We start from the raw sequence: 20,292 nt of genomic DNA, 5'->3' as shown, positions 1-20,292 counted from the left end.
GGAGCTGCTGTCCCATTGCTCTACCGCCAATGTTTTAACAAGAGGATGCCACAAGTATTTCCTTGTGACAGTTTTGCACTGTGAAAGTGGAGAGACTGTAACATTACTTTTCTTGTGTTTGCACAAAGATGGATTTGTCAGCCAGAGTGAAGAAGAGAGAGGGCAGCAGTGTGAAAAGTGAAGAAAGGAATAAAGCCTATGTGTATTAAAAATTGTAAATAAATGCAAACGTGTGCCTGGGAAATCGAGGTCTGTGTATGATTCAGAGAGAATTTATCCTAGAGAAGGGGAGAGTAAACCCACAGCTCTTCTGCTCCCGGGAATTTTTTTTAAATTATTGACAATTTATACAATCTGGCACTCTTCTAAATATAATTTTATTAGCATGAGAAGCCACTTGGCAGCAGGAAACCAGCGCTGGTGAGTTCGCAGTTTTCAAGACAAAGCGTTCTCTTAGAGAGAAGAAGGAAAAAGACTGATTTGGGAAGAAGAGCCTTGCAGCTTCTGCCTAAAACCAGCCTCCACCTGCGTGCCATCTTCTGGGTGCAGGCTTAAATGGAGCAATATTCCCTACCCTCAGCTTGCTTGTCTCTGCTTTCCAAAGGAGATGAGGCATCTGCAGTCACGCTGTTCATCAGCTCTCCCGTCACCCTCCCACAATAACCCCTGAGAGAGAAGGAACACGGCTATGGAGGCTGGGAAGGGAACCGAGGCTCCCGCTGTCACCCACCCCCTGGGATGGGCAGAGTTGGGCAGGAGCCCACGAGCAGGAGCAGTTTTTGGCTGCCCAGCATGTGCCAGTTTGCCAGGCAGGATGGGGCAGAGGAGCTGTGACTGGTAGGGACGGGAGGACACAGCCCACAGGAGCCGTGGGAATCACCTTTCTTCCCAGGAGGAGGGTGATGCAACAGCACAGGAGAGCAAAGCCATGCATCAGACTCCAGCACGGCTGGATCAAAGCGTTTTTCTGGGTATTACAGAAAAAAGAATCCAGCCAAGGAATCGTGCTGAGTTTTATTTTATTGAGCAGAGACAGCAGAGGGAGGACGGGCTGTTCCCGTGTCCGTGGCCGCTGCCGACGGCGGCTCAGCTCCTGCTGCTCGGTCACAGGGAGGACTCAGCATTTCCCCAGGTGCTTCAATCTTATTTTCCCTCCACTTCTCCTGTAAGAGGAGGGAGACAGACTTAGACCAAGCAGCAAATGACAGACACAGCAGTGTGGGACAGAGCCCATCCATCCCAACAGGCCTTACTCATGCCGGTGTACGTCCCTGGTACCTCACATGGAACCTCCAGCCATTTTCTCTTCTCCTCATTCTTCTCTGATTCTCCCTAGGATAAGGCAGCCTTGGCTGCACACTAAATGTAAGGATTGCTAAGGCAAAAACGTTTTGCAAGCTCATTCCACCCATCAGGGATGGCTCCTATTGCATCTCCTTTAAAAGGTGACAGAGCTCAGCGAAAGGAGAGACATCCTGTTCTTCCTCTGAGATCTTGTGTCTTGTTCCACAAAGCTCATTCAGACTTTTCAGGAATAACTTGGCATGGCTCAGCTCCCACATTCCTCCAGGCACTTCTCAGTACCCAGGAGTGTGGGCAGTGAGAGCTGCAGCCTGTGGCATACAGTGGGAATTGTGCATCAATTTAGTGTGTGAGGAAGGTACAGACAGGATGCACTTGCCTCCCAGGCCCTGTGCTGCCTCTCAGCATGGCAACCAGCAGCCTGCAACGCCCAGAAACAAATTAAAATTAACTCCTAGTCACACAGCTCTGCCCCAAGGAGGGAACATTCCACTTGGCACAGTTCAGAGGCTGGCCCAAACAGCCCTGGATACAGGGCCTCCCCTCCATGAAGAACATCATTAGATCCATGAAAATGAAGGCAAACCTCGCTATTTCAATCCCCTGTGTCACTTACAGCACTGCCTTGCAGAAAGCACACTTGTTCCCGTACGTGACGCCATCCGTGCCGCAGTGAGGGTTGGACTCCCTCGTGCAGTACACGCTTCTGTTTACGAACTCTCTACAAATCTGCACGAGGAATAATAAAAAAAAAACAACTTTTCAGGATCCCCATATTCTTTGTTTCGCTTTCCAGATTGGACACAAGGTCATTAATGTAATGCTTCTTCCAACAGGTGCTGACACTGCCTATTTTCTGACAGAAAAAGCCCTCTCAAAAATGAGCAGAAGCAGCGTTTCAGGGGAATTTTGGCCCCGTGTTTGAGGAGGGAAATTGTAGTCACCTGGGAGAAGTCCTGATCTCCCAACAACAGGAGTGGATTAGCCTGGGCATGCACGAGAAGAGTCAGCACTGATGCTCTGTCAGGCACTTGGAGCTGAGCTACCTCCCTGCTGCATGACTTCAAGCGTGTTGCGAAACCCTGCACTCAGCGTGGTGCTTGCTGAGCTCCAGCTTTCCCAGAGGAAGGAGGGGAAAACCATAGGGGAATTCCCTGGAGAATGAAAAATGATGCCCAGGAAGTGTACAGGTATTTTGTCGCTCTACAAGTCCCAGTGATGAACTAAATTTGGGGGAATAGAACACTCAATAACCCATTTGCTTTATGAGAAGATTGGACAAGTGAAGCCAAGTCAAAAGTGGTGCAGTACATAAACACCCCCTGTGCAAGCACCCCAGACCTAACCACGGGAAGCATTTGCTTAACCAAAAATCTGTTTCCCTGCTCTACCTGTTAACATGGCCACACATAACAACCCCCAGGTAGCAGTGAACTCCCCAGCACTGGGAATCCTTGGAAGGACCCATCCTTGTCTGCTCCCAGCAGACATTAAAAACTCTTTACCCAGCACCAAGATTTTGGTTATAAAAACATTCCTCCAAAGTGAAGTGCCATGACTGGATGTGGCACTCAGTGCTATGGTTTAGTTGACAAGGTGGTGATCAGTCAAAGGTTGGACTTGATGATCTTGGAGGTCTTTTCCAACAGTAATGGTTCCGTGATTCTATTAAATGCAGATTCAGCAAGCAGAAACAGCAGCACTAACCTCTTCGATCTCTTGACCTGCTACATCTGGAACTAAAACAAAAAACGAAATAAAAACCAGACAGATTTTACACGTCAGCATTACTTTCTGATAAAGTCCGAGCTAAATTCACAAACCCTTTATGCAAACCACACTGAAACACACTCCAAATTTTTCCTACTCCGTCACCCCTCGCAGGGGAAGAGGGGGCAGGAAATACTTTATCTGAATTGCTTTTCAGTATTTTCCTATTTTGAAAAATGCTACTAAAATACCATGTAATCATTCATTCAGCTGCTAACTACACCTCAGACACATAACCCAATCTCCTGGAAGGCAGCCACTCCCGGGGAAGAAAGCTGCCATATCAGATGTGGAACCGTGCTCCCAGAGATTTTAAACCTATATTGGCTTTTAAGGCTTTTAGGCTCCTGCACCTCTGAACAATGGAAGTGGCTGGTGCTGCTGACAGGAGTGGAACACAGAGAAGGAAATCCCATGCTTGGGTTCACAGCCATGCTCAGCACAGCCCAGAGACCCACCCAGGACAGGCTCAGCCCGGGTGAGATACAAAGAGACGTCATGGGGTGATAGAGAGCAGAACAGACAGCGCCAGTCAGAACCAGCACAAAAATCCCCTCTGTAGCCACAGGCTCTGGGCTTGGAGCTAACCAGTCCGTGCTCTTTGTGTTTCTTCCCGGCAAAGCCAGCAGGCAGGCGTGTAGGTTGAGTCAGAGCTGTGAAATGGGGCGACCCTGCCACGTCTCTAAGGGGGAGCCTGGCACTCCAGGGTGGGTTGAATGCAGATTTGCAGAATCTGGGTCACAGCAGCGTGGGACAAACACGCAGCACTCGTGAGGCTGCACCTGCTGGTCAGCAGGGTCACTGCCAGCCGTGGTTCTGCTCAGGTGGCTCTGGGCAGGGGGTGGAAGGACCTTGTCCTACCCTCATCCCTCCCCAGTGGAAATCCCACCCAACCCTCAGTCAGCTCAATCCTCATCCATCAACCCTTCCTACTTCTTTTGCTATTTCTGTTGTCCTTTGGTGTGTTTTCCTGGTGCTGGCACATTTACCCTGTCCTCAGGTTTGGCTAGGCTGCCTTGATGATGAAGGTACTGGTATGGCTATCTGCATATTATTTACAAAACAGCTCATTAAATATTTTTTATAAATATTACATGCAGCTACAGAGAATTTGTGATGACGCCTCTTGACAACTGTTTATTTTGAAGGAGATCACAGAGTTTGCTGCTATTCTGCCCGGCCTTGGAAGGAAGCATCAGCCTTCTGATGGAACCCAGTCCCAATTAAGACTCAATTAGAGACAGATGAATATTTCATAATGAATAATGTGTACAAAGCAATTCACCTCTTCTCCGTGCACAGCTTGCCATTTTCTCAAGTGACTTCTTTATTCAAATTATTCACAGAAAAACAAGTATAAATAATTCTTGTTCCACATATTCTTCAATAATTGTCGCCACAGACCTTGCAGAGCTGGGTCAGCTGGACTCAAGCAAGTGATAACACTGACATGGTTTATAGGTTCAAAAATCATCACTCAGCTTCCCCACTTCATCACAGAGATGTGTAAATCTCCAGATAAATAGTTGCTGGATCCTTTTAATTTGCCCTCTTTGTTCTGACTCCTTGAGGACATTTGAATTTAATTTTCAAGCTTTTCTCTGCAACATCAACGAAAGCTGAAACTTTCATCTAATTATGTCTCCACATCTCCAAGGAAAACACCAAATACCAAGATGCTTAGGATCAAAACAAGAGCAGATGACCCGGAGGTGAGCGAGTTTCTTCTCTAACTGGTTCAGCACAACTCTCCAGTGAACATTTGTACCAAAAATTCGTAATTACACTCTGCTTTTGTATATTTGCTGAAGAAATGCTCAAAATTTGCTCACTCTGTCTCCCAGTGACACCTCCACTGCTTTATCCACTGCAGAGGCACACGAGGAGCGGAAATATGTCACATGAGTGAGCAAGTCCTGCAGATATTTTCTACCTGCTCAGCTTTATCTTCAAGCCTGTCAGCCGGTGATCAAGACTCTCCAAAATCTGTTGTCAGGAGAGGTTTTGGTGTTTGTTTTTCTTTTCTAGGCTAGGGAAAAGATCACTTACCCAAGAAGAAAGAGAGCAGCAGCAGGCTGAGAAGCACTAAGGCACCCGTAGCCCTCATGCTGCAAGGAGCTCTTTAGTCCAAGGTCGGAGCAGGAGGTGTTGTCTCAGTCCCAGAGCCCACAGAGTGCACACAGAGCTGCCCTTCTGTGTATTTATGTGCCTGGCCGTAGCTGTCCTCATTCCCCACCTTAATTGTGAGAACTTCTCCACTTGATTTCTAAAGCCATTATTGGTCTTGGCCGGTTTATGGTGCTTTAAGGAATGCTGCCCTGTCCACATCAAACCTAGAAAGGGATAATTATATGAGTGATAGACATGCTTGTAATATAATTAATTTTTTTTTTTTTTTAAATAGTCACAGGATTCTCACAAGGCTGAATTTTCAAAGCAGTGATTCATCAGGGAAGCTGGTAATTTTCATTCTCTGGGTCCTCTCTGAATGCCAGCACCGAGGCTCTGAGTGCAGCGTGATGACACTCACTAGACGTTACGAAATAAATCCCAGCATGAGAATGTGTTGTCTGTGAAACCAATTATACGTTGTTCCCTGGCTATTTTTGAGGATGGTTCTAAATTTGTGGAGTTGGGGTGGAGAAGCGCTGGGCTGTGACATGCTCTCCCCGCTGTGTGCACAGTCCCAGATAGGACTGCTGAGTCTCCTCCCTGAACTATTTAAACTCTAGCTGTCAATGTTTTCCCAGTTCTCCACATTCACAAACATATGTTAGGGCTCTGCTCCCGCCGCAAGTGGCAGTGAAGGGAATTTGATGGGAAATTGGCAGATCCAAGCTCTATTTCCAGCTGAGGCTGTGCAAGGATTTGTGTTCAGCTGCACCATTCGCCAAACACCTCTCCAGACAAGAATAAGCTTGAATTTTAGTATGTTTTCCGAAGGAGACAAGGCTTAGGAGAGGAATGTGTGTAGATATATCTCGGTTTTAGTTCTCCCAGTGAATTTGGAATACACAACTAGTTCCAGCCAAATTTTACACAGGAGTGAAAAAAAAAAAAATTAAAATAACGATCACATTTTTATACATTTTTCTAGCAACTGAGAAAAGATTCTACCAGCATCCCCAGCCAACAAGGGAGAGAGCTCCTGCAGAAGAGCAATGCTACGGGTGCTCTACATCTGGGGAAGCATTTCAGTTTGCAGCTTGCCAGACATCTTAAAATCCACACAGTGGCAGAGAAACCGTGACTGACAGGCGAATCCTGGGCTGTCTATTAAGGGTGATCTCACGACGCAGCCTCTCATGTAATTTAGTTATCAAACCCGTCAGCCACAGCGCTGTTCCCAGCCACGCTCAGTTCTGCCACTCGCAGCACTCCCTGTTTGCCTTTTCTGGTTGCAGACGTCACCGCTCACGACCACAGCCTCGATGCCTCAGTCCCTTATCTGCCCCGATGTTTTGGTTCCTGCAGCTCAACTGGCTGGCTCCAGCCTCAGCAAACACCCGGCAGGGAGCAACCCCTTATGGGCTGAGCAGAGGGCAAGGCTAAATTACCAACCAGGTGATCATTGTTATTGTCCATTTGCACTTCTTTATGACGCCTGAACAGTCGACTTGGTGGCAAAGGTGGGAGAATTCCATCCCCCCGATAGAAGAAGGGCACCTGGACCTTGTTGTGCAGCCTGCCCAGGCTGGGCAGAGTCTTAACCTGTGCTGGGGCATCTTTAGACTTAAATGCTTCAAGCCTTTCCATCTTCTAAGAGTCCTTGCTAGAGACTTATGAGGCAGCTGGGACACAGCCACATATTCACCATTTGCCCCCCATTTTGCTGCAGGTGAGCAGCTCTTCTTTGGGCTTTTCCAAAGCCTTCTGAGCTCCTCAGGCATGAACTACCACTGCAGAGGAGGCTCACCAGAAGACCTTGCCATCAAAGACAATTTTCTGCTATGGCCAGAACTCCACTAGTTTGTGGCCACTCTATAAAACTCTTGTCCAACAAGAAATTATAGCCAAACACATTCACTGGCTACTTTTACTGTTCCATAACTATTTTTTCAGTCACACAAGCAGGTAACTAGTGAGGACTCTCATGACACTCCAATTTGTCTTTTCTTAGGAGCAGGCACAAAGGTATGATGTGATTTATATTACCTGTACTAGCACCAAAAAAAAAACCTTGAAAATAAGGATTTTCATCCCTCTTCCTATGACAAAGCACCTCTCTCTGTGCTGGGGAAAGACAAGCCTCTTATCTTCTGGTGGAAAGCACCTACAAAATCCTTGGTCAAGAAATTATCTACTTCAGGAAACAAGACCAAAAGAAATGTCTTGAAAGTCACAGATTTTGTCCTAAATATCAGCCTTAGCAGCAGGTGTTCTTTTACATAACAAGAGAATGGGAGGTGGAGAAAGGATGAGGAAGGGAGTGTGTGAGCCATGGCACTTAGGACTTTTTTTGCTTGTGCTGTTTGCATATTAACTCCTTGACTCACCCAAAAAGATGGCACATCATCATGAGCAGTCATATATGTCATTGCTCCTGCAGTGCACGCTTCAGGCTCCCACAAAGATGTTATCTTCACACCTTTTTTCCTAAGATAGGAAGCATGTTTGAGCTGCCAGAATATCTTCTGGCCCTTCTTTCCTGGAGTTAGAAAACCCAAGGCCTTTTCCTGAAGGGTCTTCTGCCTTACTTCTGCCTCAAATACCCCCAGTACAGCTTTTCAGATCTCTTCTCCAAGAAGCTGAAAGCCTGAGCCCAGTCTAATTTCTCCTCAGGTTCTCATTAGGCTCATTACAGCCTTGCAGAGCTTGCTGCAATTTTCTGCTGATGGGCACAGTCTCGATGGACACACCCTTCAAGGAAGCAGCAGTTCCTAATTTTCTTCCCTATGAGATACCTCCTCCCTTTGCCATAAGCCTCCTTTTTATAACGCACCACCAGACCTTCCCCTTGCCCAGGTGTGACCAGGTAGAGATTATCAGAGCCACCTTTCACACTTCCCCAGGACCATCCCCCAAGACCAAGGCCCCTAAAAGGTTCAGTTCCTCCAAGTTCCAGTGCTGTGACAAAGACAAATCCATTTACACTCTGCAAGACTTCAAAATTTGGAAAGTTGCACTATTTTATAGCATTTTCTGATGGTTTGCTACAGAATGACATTCTCTCGTGAGGGCTTGGGCTGGTGTTTTTCTCTTCATTGTGGTTTATTTCACCACTTCTCCTGCCTGACAGATAAGTACCCAAAAGCCTGAAAACCATTACCCCTGCCCGGAAAACAAAACCAAAATGAAAAACCATTCCATGACAAAGATTGTGGCTGCATTTAATTTATTGATCAATCAAAGCAGAGACTGATGCATAACAGTTGAGGGAGCAAGGAAGAGCATGTTTGATTGAAGAATTTGTGAGGGAAATGTCATGTTGAAGGGTCCAGCTCCAGCCCTTAGCATTCACCCAGGCTCCTGAAGAAAAGAGCTCCAGCGCTGCGTCTGAAGAGAGAGAGGGAGACCAAAATTAGAGACATGGATCTCATTTTTATAGCCTAACTTCACCCAAATAAGCCAAATGCCCTTGTGCTCTCCAAGCCATAAAGTACTCCACTTAATGTTCCACCTCTTTTCAGATTCCCCGAGTTACACGCTTTCATACATTGAAGAGATTTGGGACAAACCCCATAATTTTGGACACCTCCTACGGTCACACTTTCAATCACCCTGACAGGGAGGCAGTCAGCAATGCTATGAGCCTGCAAGCGGGGATCTGCTTTTAATTGCAAGGGGAGGAGGAGAAGACTCACTCAGGCTTAAGATCTGCAGCGCCTGGGGGGTGGCAGAGGAGTGAGCTTTGGGAGAGGAGCATGGGGTAGGGATGGGAGCTAACAGGAGCTCTGGGGCTTCCACACCAGCTGCCACAGCTGCATGTGAGCTCCAGCTCCTCTGGTCTCATGGCCACACAGTGAGCTCTGTACTTACGAGACAGCGTTGCAGAACTGGCACTTGTTTCCGTAAGTTCTGCCGTCGGAGCCGCAGATGGGGTTGTACTCGGAGGTGCAGATGAGGTTGCTGCCCTTCTGCTGGTTGCAGTCAATCGTTTGCTAACGGAGCAAAAACAGGGTTTAAAGCTTTTCTTCCCTGTAGTTTCCTATGTAAGTGCTTTATGTTTGGTTAATATTTGTGATACAGCAAAGCACAAAAACACTTTTCAGGAGCAGGGCGCTGTTGTTCCAGCAATTCTGCAGACTCAGAGAATGTGCTTGCCTGGAACAGCCTGAAGTAGGGAGATGGCAGAGGCAAAAAAAATCTGATACATTTTATTATAAGTAGTGAAATTGCCATGCAAGCAAAGGCAAGTGGACAGAAAGGGGGTGGTCACAAGCCCCAGTGCACTAAGTTCTCCCACCCAGGGAATCACTGCTGCTAATAGTGCTCCTGCATCAATGATGCTGCATCCATTGCTCATTCAGCTTCACAGCAAATGAAGGTCTCAGCACCCTCTGCCTGCTGTTCCCAGGTCAGAGAGGGGACCAGATACATGAGCCATGGATTTGGTTCCATACCCGTTGACCCTGGCATAACTATTTTCCTCAAGTCCTATTTCCAGGCCAAATGCACCAGGACAGCACAGGCATTTCTATTATTTAGTCATGAATTTGTGTTGCAAAATGTAACAGCAGTTAAGAGTGCAGATCTCTGGCTTTACCTGCGTGTAGCACTGTCCGTAGTTCTGCAGGTCCACTTCCAGGCCGCTCCTTTGGGGGGAAAATGAGAATGAATGAGCAGAGTGCAGCTGTTTCGTGAGCCAAACTGCCCCGTTATGCTCCAAATACCAAAAAGAGCAATACTGATCCAGAAAGCCTCCCCTGACCCAGGCCCTTCACTTACGCCACAGCATTACAGAAGCGGCACTTGTTCCTGTAGGTGATGCCGTTGGTGCCGCAGATGGGGGAGTACTCCGTGGTGCAGGGGATATTGTAACCACGGCCAGGCTTCACGAAACCGGTACAGTCGACCTGAAACAGCCACAGAGCAGCCTTTGAATCTCTGCTCCCCTTTGCATCAGCCCTATGTAATGGAGTGTGGTGCTAGAGACATCTCCCCCTCTTCCCAGAGCTGCAAGATGAAAGGGGCTTCCAGCCACAGCGTGGTGGGTTTGGGGGAGAACAGATAAATCCTGCCTGTGGGTACAGCATCAACATCTCTCCTGAGGTGGGCTTCATCACTGTCATCTTGGGGATTTTCCCCCTGAACGCCACCATGAAGGATCTTTGCCTAAAACACCTTATGCAGCAGCAACTTCTGCTGTGAGGTGCCAGCTCCTTTCAAAAATGGAGTTCACACTCGGCTCGCTGCTCCTGCAATTACTCTGAGTGTATTGAAATGGAAGTCGTTGTATTATGTAAAATCACACAGCCTGAGTGTTTCTTTACTCTAAACTAAAAATAGACATTATTTGCCACTTCATGGTAGCTCCATATATTGATACTAACTTTAACTTAACTTTATGATGAGCATTCTGATAGAATCACTGTTTTCTGTTACAAAATTATATTTTGTTGAAATCCAAACTTCTTCTGGGAATTTCTTAGCTACAACAAGCCTCTAAGTCTAAATCTAAAGAGAAGTGTTTTCATAACACTGAACGAAACACTCTTGAAATCAAAAGTTTCCATTCTAAAGCCTGGTGTTATACAGAAGATATTTTGCATTTTAAAACTCGCTGATTTTAGCAGTTCAAACAAAATGCAAATTAAATTCCTGCAAATCTGAAGTTCTTCATTTTCACTCCACTTCTGAGAGTTAGCAATTATGTGGGTTCAGTACAGAGCGAATCCTAGGCAAGGTTTGTGTCTGGCTATCCCCCACCACTGCTCAGACCAGCAGAAGGAACCGATCTCTGACCGTACCCTAACGCATCTTCCATCGTGTTTCTTGTCAAGAGCACGGTTGCGGCTAGAGGGAGAGAGGGAGAAGGAAAGCAAGGATTAATCTTTTCATACCAGGTAGTCATCTCAATCATTAAGTCTCTCCACCCGTAAAACCCCAGTAATTAATCAGATTCTGGAGCTTTGACACGGAAAATCCCGCGCATTAGGGAAGACAGAAACTTAAGAAAAATCTAGTCCGCCCCATGATTAGTCACAACCCCAAGGGCTTCTGCCTGCTGCTTGAACTGGCACTGTGGTGATCAGGGGACCTTCTACTCACAGGAAGTCCTTGCAGAGGGAGCACTCGTTGGGGTAGGTGCGGCCATTGGTGCCACAGACCGGGTCGTAGTTGCGGGGACAGGCGATGCTCGTGGTTTTTCCAGACAGCAGGTATGTGCCACAGGAGGCCTGGGAAAGAGGACTCGGAATGTCTCCAAACAGAGAGAAGGGTGTTCTTGCCCTAATCATGTTTTTGCTGCACTGGGAGGCTGCTCTGAGGAATCTCTATGGCTCTTCCATGGTGGAGAAAAAACATGTGTTTCTTACAGCATACGAAAGCACCTCTCTGCTGTTAAGGCTTAAAGTACTTTTGGCAAGAATTACAGGCAAAAATGATCATTCCTTGGGGAATCATGACAGGGAAGATATTTAGGCAGATATTCAAAAGTCATATAGATTTTCTGCTGGCACTCTGTGCCGTGCTGACTCGCACTCTACATTATTAATCCTGTCTTTTTAATCATCACCATGCTAAATTATCTCTCTCTGACAAAGGTATTTTCTTATGTTGGGGAAAAGAGGTGCACTTAGGGGCACTTCTTTGTTATTCAACCTTTTTTTTTCCCCCCTCAAGCCTTCCTTGGAACATGAGTATGAATTATTCATCTAGACTTAGAAATCAAGACTAAATGACAAAGAAGATCTACTACTCACCCGTCTTTGAGCAACAGCAAGATCTACAATAAAAACAGAAATTATACAATTATAATTATAAAAATATAAAATTGTGTGATGTCCTTCACTGAAATTCCTTTGGAATCATAAATTTCCCTACAGAGTGACCAAATACACCTTCTCATTACTGAGAAGCGATTATCCTCCCAAATGTTTCATGTACTCCAAGTAAATGTGAAGTGATAAACCAAGATTAAAAAAAACCACTTATTTGTGAAACCAGAAATTTTGACTCACTAAGCAAGGAATAGGACCCAAAATTTTATCCTTTTTTAGCACTATAATCCCCACTAAGGCTCAAAAACTTAAAGCACAGATCCCATGTGTTTATCTGCACACGGGTGAAGCTCACTGAAAAGAGAGCCCGCGTATTCCTAAACCATCACATCCCCAGCAGGCTGCACTCTCCTTCAGGATGCCCAGAGGCAGGCAAAGGACCAGGAGGTCTAGACCAGCATAGAATGTAACAAAAATGCCCAAAAATGCCTTACCAGAAAGGCAGCCGAGAAGGACCAGCCCCAGAAGGGCAGCACAGTTGGCCATCTTCATGTCGGCGGTGGTGGTAGCGGCTGCTCCGTGTGGGTCGGTTGCCGGAGGGTGGATGGTTCTCAGCCTTCTCCCTCCCCAGTATATATATGCATCTCCTCGACCTTGTGAAGTCATCACCAGGAGGTAATTATTTGCTCTGTAAACTAATAAAATTGTATCGATTACTGAGTTGAGCTCCAAAGAGTACTTGTTTGTTAGAGAGATGCCCAGAAGAATTAAACAAAAATGTGAGCTACACCCAGCTTGTTAACAAAGGCGCCTTGCTGTACAATGAGTGATTTGTACTTTCCAAACAGGAGCACTGTCTCAATAGTGGATGTTGTGAAATGGCATATGGAAGTTGGGGAAGGGAAAAAAGAGCCCGTTTGTTGGAAGTGTTTGACTTGTGCTCACCATATCTAGAGAGGAACTGGGCTAGACAGAAACTGGGCTCCAGGAGAATTTCATGGTACAGCAGAGTTGGGGGACAGCAGCATGGGACAATCTAAGCTTTTACTGACATCAGATATGGGGTCTGGCAGGCATCAGTGTACTTTAAAGATGCTGAAGCCTCAGTGAATCTCTCCACACTCTTCCTTTTAATTTCCTGGTACACTGGATTTCTCACCAACAGAAAGTCATCTCAGGAGAAAAGCATTACAAAAAAACCCAGAAGTTTATAAGACATTTCTGTGTAGGAGCAAGAGTTATTCATCTGTTGGCAATGAGCAGGAGTCTGATTAAGAACTTAGGAGAATAAGTAGCCTTAAATCTGTACTGGGATAATGTTTCCTATAAGTGGCAAGCAACTGGTATTCTGTGCAGGTGAAATGGGCTTGTTAATACCAAAGGCATTCCAGAAAAAATTCCAGTAACTGCAAACAGAAGGGGAGCTGTTAGGCTTCCCCCTTCTCCCTCAATTATATGGCATTAAATTTAGAGTGTCAGCTGAAAGTCGTGTTTTAGGGAAGATAAGTGATAAATAATGTGCTAGGCTCTGCTAAGTGGCTCAACTCTATCGCAGGTGTACGGAAAAACAAATAAGGGATATTGCATAAAATAATAAATTTTTTATTTAAGGTAGTCACGGAAGGAAGTGACGGATGGAACTTGTTTGTGCTTCAGAAGAAGCTTGATTCATACATGGGGCTTAAAGGCAGCCTGAGTTTTAAATAGAAAATCAGAATTGGTTTTCTTATTATCCTGGGAGATGTTCAACACTTGGCACGAGCAGATAAATCACAAAAATGTAGCTGAAAGTGTAAGGGAACTGTAGTCACAGAATGGAGCTTGTGGGATTTGGCCTGTTTGTATCAATGAAATCATTTTCCTGAAAAATAAATGAATAATGCTATTTGGATCTCTTTCACAAATATCACAAGTTGAAGGGTTCCTTTGAAAGTTGTTTCTGTCACATTCTTAGCATCCTGAGTGAGTTGACTTTCAGATTCCTTGAACTGATTGTGAGCATATTTGGAAAGGAAGCTGTAGTCATGGAAACATTAATATTGATTAATCTCCAGGGGCAGGAATGCCAAAGTCTGAAAACAAAGTTTCCTCAGAACTCGCACCAGCCACTGGTGGAGGTGGTGCTGGCCAGCTGTGTGGCTGGGGGGGCTCCAGGAGCAGAGTCTGTCTCCTCTTCAGCCCTGCGACCCAAACTCCTCCAAACCCACCTCCAGATCTGAGATCCCCATTAGCAGAAACCGTGCTGCTTCTCCTGTTGCGTTTCCTGCCAGGCTGAAGCCTCCAGGAGCTGTTGTGGCTGGCAGGTGTCTGCCAGGGAGCGGCATCGCTCTCATGTTGGGCCAACACCTGCCCTGTCATTAGGTAGATCCACTGGGAGATCCCCTCTGCCCCACATGCTGCCCCTGAGGGTCTTGGTGGCCATCCAGAACTGCTCCAAAAGCAGCTCTTCTCCCCCAGCAGCCCCTGCCACTTCATGGGGCAGCAGGGAGAAAAAGAGATACAGAGAAGGACCCTCACTGCAGGGTCTGGGAGAAGGGATGGGAGACAAAGAGCAGTATCCAGGGCAGGGCACGAGAGCTGCTGGGACAGGTGTGACAGGGGATTGCACAAGGAGCCCCATTAATAGGAAACAGAGGGAATGGGACAGGAGTAATCACAGGGAAGCAGATGGACTGAAAACAGGCATTAGGAGCAGTGAAAAACAACAGTTCCCACGACAGTGAGCCTTGGGAAATGTCATACACCTGTTGTGAACGGGAAGGGCAAAGTGAACCCACCTGCCCAAACCCCTCTGTGATGAGTGTGATGGTGCCAGACTCTTCTCAGTGGTGCCCAGTGACAGCACAAGGAGCAGTGGCCATAAACTAAAACACAAGTTCCACCTCAACGTGAGGAGAAACTTCTTTCCACTGAGAGTTGCAGAGAACTGGAACAGCTGCCCAGGGAGGTCATGGAGTCTCCCTGTCTGGAGTCATTCCAAACCCACCTGGCCATGTCCCTGTGTCACCTGCTCCCGGTGTCCCTGCCTTGGCACGGGGGTTGGACTGGGTGATCTCCACAGATCACTTCCAACCCAAACTATCCCGTGATTCTGAGATTCAGGAGTGTCATGATGGAGGGCTCAGTAAATTGACTTTGGGATTATTTAAATGTTTCTACAGATATGAGATCCATACAAAAGATTAAATAAAACTCCTAAATAAAATGCTTCCTTCTATTTCAGGTGCTTAGAGGGCAAACATTCAGGAAGGTTGTGGCCACATGAATGGGATAAATGTTGGTTGTCATATGATGGCTCCTCTTGTATTAAGGTAAATTTCCAATAACTCTGGAAATTCTAGACAGTTTCTAATCCAGCAGTATTTCTTCCCATAGAAGTGATAATTTCCTGGGAAGCTTTTCCTCTGCTCTTGAGACTCCCCATCTCAAGTAAGTCCACAGCCTACCACAACCTAAAAAATTCTTCATTGATGCTCCCTGCATTGGTTTAAAACTTGCCACAGGCTTCATCTGGCTACAAAGAGCAACGATGCTCTTTTATTATCATATTATTATTAAATAAGAAGGTGGATGTGCGCATGCAAGACGTGTTGTCATGCCAGCAGCGGTGTCACTGTCCTTGCTCAGGTCTGCTGCTGTCACAGGGTGATGGAGAACAAAGGGGTTCCGTGCTGGAGGAGGAACCGACGCAAACCGCGTTTCTCTGCGGTCCTCTGGGGATGTGGAACAACTGCAGGAGCTTCCAGCCAAGCTGCTGTTCCCAGACCTCTGCACACGGGGGCAGAGCTGGATCTTCTATGAGAACAGAAATTCAATTTACAGCCGGCAAAGCCCCTGCTCTAAGCCCCACTCTCCTATTATTTCTCCTTGTAGTTCAGCTATCTGATTGCTGCCTGCATAGCTCCAGTCTTTTAAGCATAGATGATATCGCGGGCAAGGGTGTCTGGAATAATTTGACTGTCTGGGAGCTGCATGCTAACAGCATAAGGCTGAGGATCCCAATCCCTCACTGAATCTCAGCTCTGCCTCACTGCAGTAGCTGTGACATAGCCAGCCCCCCAAAACACCTGCAATTAATTCACTTTTCAGATATAATTTTATTTTTCTCCACATCAAGAAAGACTGCAGTAACAAACCGTTTATGCTGAACGAAGCCAGAGAGAGAAACTGCATTAACAGAAAGGTCTAGACTGGCCTGAGGTATATTTTGGCCAGCAACAAGTAGAACAATGCACAAAAATAGAAGGAATGATATAAAATAAAGCAGAACAAAATAAGTGTATGCAATGTGGTAATCAGGTTGTGGGGTAATTGAATGGCATTTCCTAAATCCAAAACATCAGATAATGACATAAAGTGCCGAGGTACTGCTTAAAGAATTGTACCATAAAATACCTTGGCATGCAGACAACGTTTCCTGCCTTGAATTTCCTGGAGGGAGAGTTAGATTAGTAATGGTGAGAGGATTTGTGCTGTTGTGGCAGGATTCTATTGAGAAGCAATAAAAAAAATTATTTCCAACAAGGTGCTCATAAAGGAGAACTCTCCTCCTCTCCATCCTAAGGAGCATCCAGGATGAGCTGCTGGGGTGGGAGACCAGGGGTTCCGCTGGGGTCCTGCTCTGCCCTTGGTCACTCCTGAGCAATCCTGCTCACTCTGCATCACAGAGGATTTATCATTTCTACTCACAGTTTCCCCCTAATTGCCTGCAGGATTTTCCTGTTTAGCAGACATGCCCCTGGAAGAGGCTCCCTGAGGATCACAGGGATCTCCAGCACAGCTGGGAGCTCTGCCTGTCTCCAAGGCATCGTGGTTCCTGAGGGCCGTCCTCATCCTCTCTACTGATGCCCAGGAAAAAAAAAATAACTGCTGGATCTGGCATTCACTTATCCCGACTCCCACACTCAGCAGAGGGGGAGAAGAAGGAGCCTGAATGTGTCCCACACCCCCAGCACCGACTTGCAGAGCCTCAATTTATCCTGGTCCTCAGAAATCACATCTGATACCAAAAAGCCTTCCTGCACACAGACCTCCCTCTCACAGGAGGGACGTTCCAGCCCCAGGAAGGGACTTGGCACTAAATGGTTGCAGAGAGTCATGTCTTTTGGAAATAAATTGTCTCCTTTTAGAGAGCTGCTCTCTCCAGTCTCTGGGAAGTGACACATTGTCACTTAAGATCATTAACTATTTGACTGTGAGACTGCTGCCTCCACAGCACGCGGCACTGGCAGCGCCTCGCTGTTAATGAATTATAAATTAACACTATGACTCTGAGCCCTTCCTTTCATCAGCCGAGATTTCCAGAGGCCGGAGAATCTCAAAGGATCCTCTACAAGCGACAGTTGACGTAATTACCTTCAACCAGCAGCTAAGTGATGGGTGAGGTGCCCAGACAGGCTGTGGCAGTGATTGCAAGCATGACCTGGACATCAGCTCTGTTAGCACTGGCTGCCCACTGGTTTTCTGCAATGTCCCTCAGCAATGAACCAACGTGGGCAGACAGGGATCTGCCTGCCCAGAGAAAACATCATGTGTCATTTCTTTGGGGAGCAAAGCAGATTGCAAAAGTCCTTCTCTGATCTAGAGGTTGGTTTTCAACGCTGCTTGCGAAGCAGAGGCAGCTTGGAATGTGACCTTCTTCACATATTCTCTTGTAGGTGTAAGAAATTGGGGATAACCCTGGAGACTGAAACAGGGATGAGCAGCTCATGGTGCCAGCAAGACCCCTTCTGTGCAGCAGAACAGCGCCTAGAACACCCCAATTACAACAATCTTGGGACTGTCTCTAATTATGGGAATGTCGAGGTTTGTCCTGGGTCTCTTTGTGCTACAAAGAGTAACTCTGGGTGAGGCTGCAGGTGTTTGACAGCAGCAGCTGGGGAGGGAGGCAGTTTCTCTCACCCAGGCAGAGAGTGCCTGTCTGAGATACCCTCAGAGCAGTACATGGACAGGGGCACCTGGATGCACCTCCAGCCCTGGTTCCCTTTTGGAAAGCTGGATGAAGACAGATGCCCACAAAAGCTGCCCATTGCCTTTGTGGCTGGGGTTGATATTTTTGTAGATCAGAGCACTGTTCTCCCTCTCCCTGCAATTTGCCCATTAATTCCCACACCCCAGGATTGTTGCAGTGATATAATCATCCAACATATTAGGTAAAACCAGAATGAGACTAAAGCAAGACATAAATGCTGGGACTTTTTTTTATTAAGCAGAGGTTTCAGGATTGACAAGTTTTTAAGGGTCAGGCCAAGGGTTTAGGAAGTCATCTGCCACGGAGAGCATTGCCAGGGAGGGATCTTCTTTCTCAGCTGAATCCTGCCGAGAACTTAACATGCACTAATGGACCTCAAGCTAAGACCTCCACGGCTTCTCCTGCGGAGAAAGAAATCAGTATGTCAGAGATAGAACATCTGGGCTTTTACTGTTGGTCTGTCCCTCTACACCAGGGAGGGACTTCTAAACTCTATTCCACATATTTCCTTTTATTATTGACATACGAAGACAAGAAAAATTCTTAATTTTAAAGACCAAATAGTCTGTAGGAAACAGACTTTGTTTGCTGGGAGAAAGCTCTTCTTCAAATCACTTAAGAGGGAAATGGAGAATGCTATGTTCTCTCATTATATCTGAAAGAAAAAAGTTCCCAAAAAACTCCCCCAATAAAAAAAATTACCCTCCCCAGTGAGAGAACAATTAAACAAAATACAAGAACTTTACTTCTCCAACCAGTCTCCAAGACTGATTAGCCAGTTTAAGCTAAGTTAATTCACCATGTAGTAGGTGAAGAGATTTATTCGATACGTACAGGAATGCATTGCAGAACATGCATTTGTTGGGGTAAGTGACACCATCAGACCCACAGTGTGGGACATACTCCATGGTACACATATTGTTGAATGTCTTCTGGTTCCTGCAGTAGATGGATGCAGCCTGTACTCAAAAAAAAAGAGCTCTCAACCAAAGCTGGGTGAGAAAGGTGACATTAGGAGGTCCCACACCCCCCTTGATCTCCCCCCTTACTGTCCACAAGCAGATGCTGAGGAAAAGCCCAGGGACAGGGCAGGATGCAGTGGAGCATTGCCTCCAGCCAAGCAGAGCCTGTGTAACCACTGTAAATGATGCTGCAGGAACTTTGACAACAACTTGGACATGAACTGAATACTGCCCTACTTGTTGAAAGTATCACCAGATGAAAATGGCAATTTCACCCGATAATATCTGCGGCAAATATTGCTCAGGCAGCTGGGTGTCTCAGGATTTCGAAAGGCTCGATCACAATGTGATTAGTAAAGATTTATACAGAAACTGCTTTAAGGAAAGAAAGGAGGGAGAATAGAAAAATCTCTCCCTTACCTGCAGCGCATCAGCAGCTGGAACTAAAAAAAAGAAGAAGAAAAAAGGAAATACGTTACAAATGCAATTCATGGATTCTGTTAAAATCTGTGAATGCAAGCCCTGAATACATAACTTCCGACTCCCTGTGTGTTAGCAAATTATTCTTAGACAAAAGGAATTTCAGGAAAAATGTTGTTCCATACTGTGTGCTGATTCTGTGGCATTTTTTTTTAATGAGGGTTTCAGTCAAAATGGAAAAAGGTGTGCAAAACGAAGAAGAGAAAAGCCTTTTCCATGGTTCAAAAGATGGAGCAGGACGTGTACTCAAAGCGAACTGGATTATTGAGGTAAACAGGGACATAAAGCTGACAAGTACACAGAGGCAGCATCTTACATGCATTGCCACTATTATTCTTAAATACAAAAAGTATTTAGTGAGAGGTGAATTTATAAAGCTTCTACAGCAGTTCAGGCTCTCAAACTGCACCTCGGTTCGGGATGACTACAAGAAATGTTCGTTTTCATTCAGTAAAATTATTTGTGTTTCTGCAACATTTCAGAGGTTAAATAGTGGTTGTCTCCGGGTTACACCACGTACATGTCACTTCTTTCATTATGCATAAACTAGAGCTGAGAGTAGAGCTGTTCCCACAGTTGCTCTTACCCACTCAGTTCTGTTGCTAAAATATTACCCCATAAGTGATAGTCTCTGATGTCAAGTCTTTTCAACACTATCTTTCTAGGAGTAAATAAGTCCTTGCAGAATGAAGCTCTTTCCAGTCTGAGGATGTTTTTTTGTGGTTCTGAAGACAGCCAGCGCTTACTCCGAGGCAGAGCAGGAGGCAGTGGAGTCACTCACCTGAGATGCAGAAAAGGGCCAGAGAGAGCAGCAGCAACACCCCCGTGGTCTTCATGGCGGCTGGAGCAGCTGTGAGCAGCAGAGCTTGCCTTTTGCTCAGGAAACACAACCTGTACTCTGTCCTCAGGTGACAACCACATTTAT

At 46.2% G+C, this 20,292-nt stretch overlaps 3 protein-coding genes across 8 annotated transcripts; all 3 read right to left on the bottom strand.

Moving 5' to 3' along the window:
* Positions 1-1,013: 1,013 nt before the first annotated feature.
* LOC138118287 (serine protease inhibitor Kazal-type 6-like) lies at positions 1,014-7,971 on the bottom strand. Of its 6 annotated transcripts, none has more exons than XM_069029171.1 (6): positions 7,569-7,971; positions 5,122-5,405; positions 3,010-3,041; positions 1,919-2,031; positions 1,254-1,359; positions 1,014-1,163 (listed from the first exon to the last, which is right to left on the bottom strand). In XM_069029171.1, exons 2-5 carry the CDS (start codon positions 5,177-5,179, stop codon positions 1,254-1,256), a joined length of 309 nt encoding a protein of 102 aa, XP_068885272.1. In that variant the 5' UTR covers positions 5,180-5,405; positions 7,569-7,971; the 3' UTR covers positions 1,014-1,163. The 6 variants fall into 6 exon arrangements, with proteins under 6 accessions (XP_068885272.1, XP_068885271.1, XP_068885273.1 ...); XM_069029170.1 differs by having other exon boundaries at positions 1,014-1,359; positions 7,569-7,668; positions 7,770-7,971; XM_069029172.1 differs by having other exon boundaries at positions 1,014-1,359; positions 7,569-7,668; positions 7,932-7,961.
* A 348-nt stretch (positions 7,972-8,319) lies between these two features.
* Positions 8,320-16,516, bottom strand: LOC138118246 (ovomucoid-like). The gene is made up of 9 exons (XM_069029128.1): positions 16,350-16,516; positions 12,449-12,649; positions 11,937-11,959; positions 11,284-11,411; positions 10,983-11,028; positions 9,961-10,088; positions 9,779-9,827; positions 9,052-9,173; positions 8,320-8,568 (listed from the first exon to the last, which is right to left on the bottom strand). The coding sequence occupies exons 1-9, from the start codon at positions 16,510-16,512 to the stop codon at positions 8,523-8,525; spliced, it is 906 nt and encodes a 301-aa protein (XP_068885229.1). The 5' UTR covers positions 16,513-16,516; the 3' UTR covers positions 8,320-8,522.
* A 1,632-nt stretch (positions 16,517-18,148) lies between these two features.
* Positions 18,149-20,250, bottom strand: LOC138118294 (ovomucoid-like). Its single transcript, XM_069029192.1, has 4 exons — positions 20,149-20,250; positions 19,308-19,330; positions 18,760-18,884; positions 18,149-18,326 (listed from the first exon to the last, which is right to left on the bottom strand). The coding sequence occupies exons 1-4, from the start codon at positions 20,201-20,203 to the stop codon at positions 18,281-18,283; spliced, it is 249 nt and encodes an 82-aa protein (XP_068885293.1). The 5' UTR covers positions 20,204-20,250; the 3' UTR covers positions 18,149-18,280.
* Positions 20,251-20,292: the final 42 nt, after the last annotated feature.

The sequence above is a fragment of the Aphelocoma coerulescens genome, chromosome 13, assembly GCF_041296385.1.
Source record: "Aphelocoma coerulescens isolate FSJ_1873_10779 chromosome 13, UR_Acoe_1.0, whole genome shotgun sequence".
Taxonomy (NCBI): domain Eukaryota; kingdom Metazoa; phylum Chordata; class Aves; order Passeriformes; family Corvidae; genus Aphelocoma; species Aphelocoma coerulescens.
Note: the sequence above shows the minus strand (reverse complement) of the source record. Positions and strands in the feature narration are given on the sequence as shown.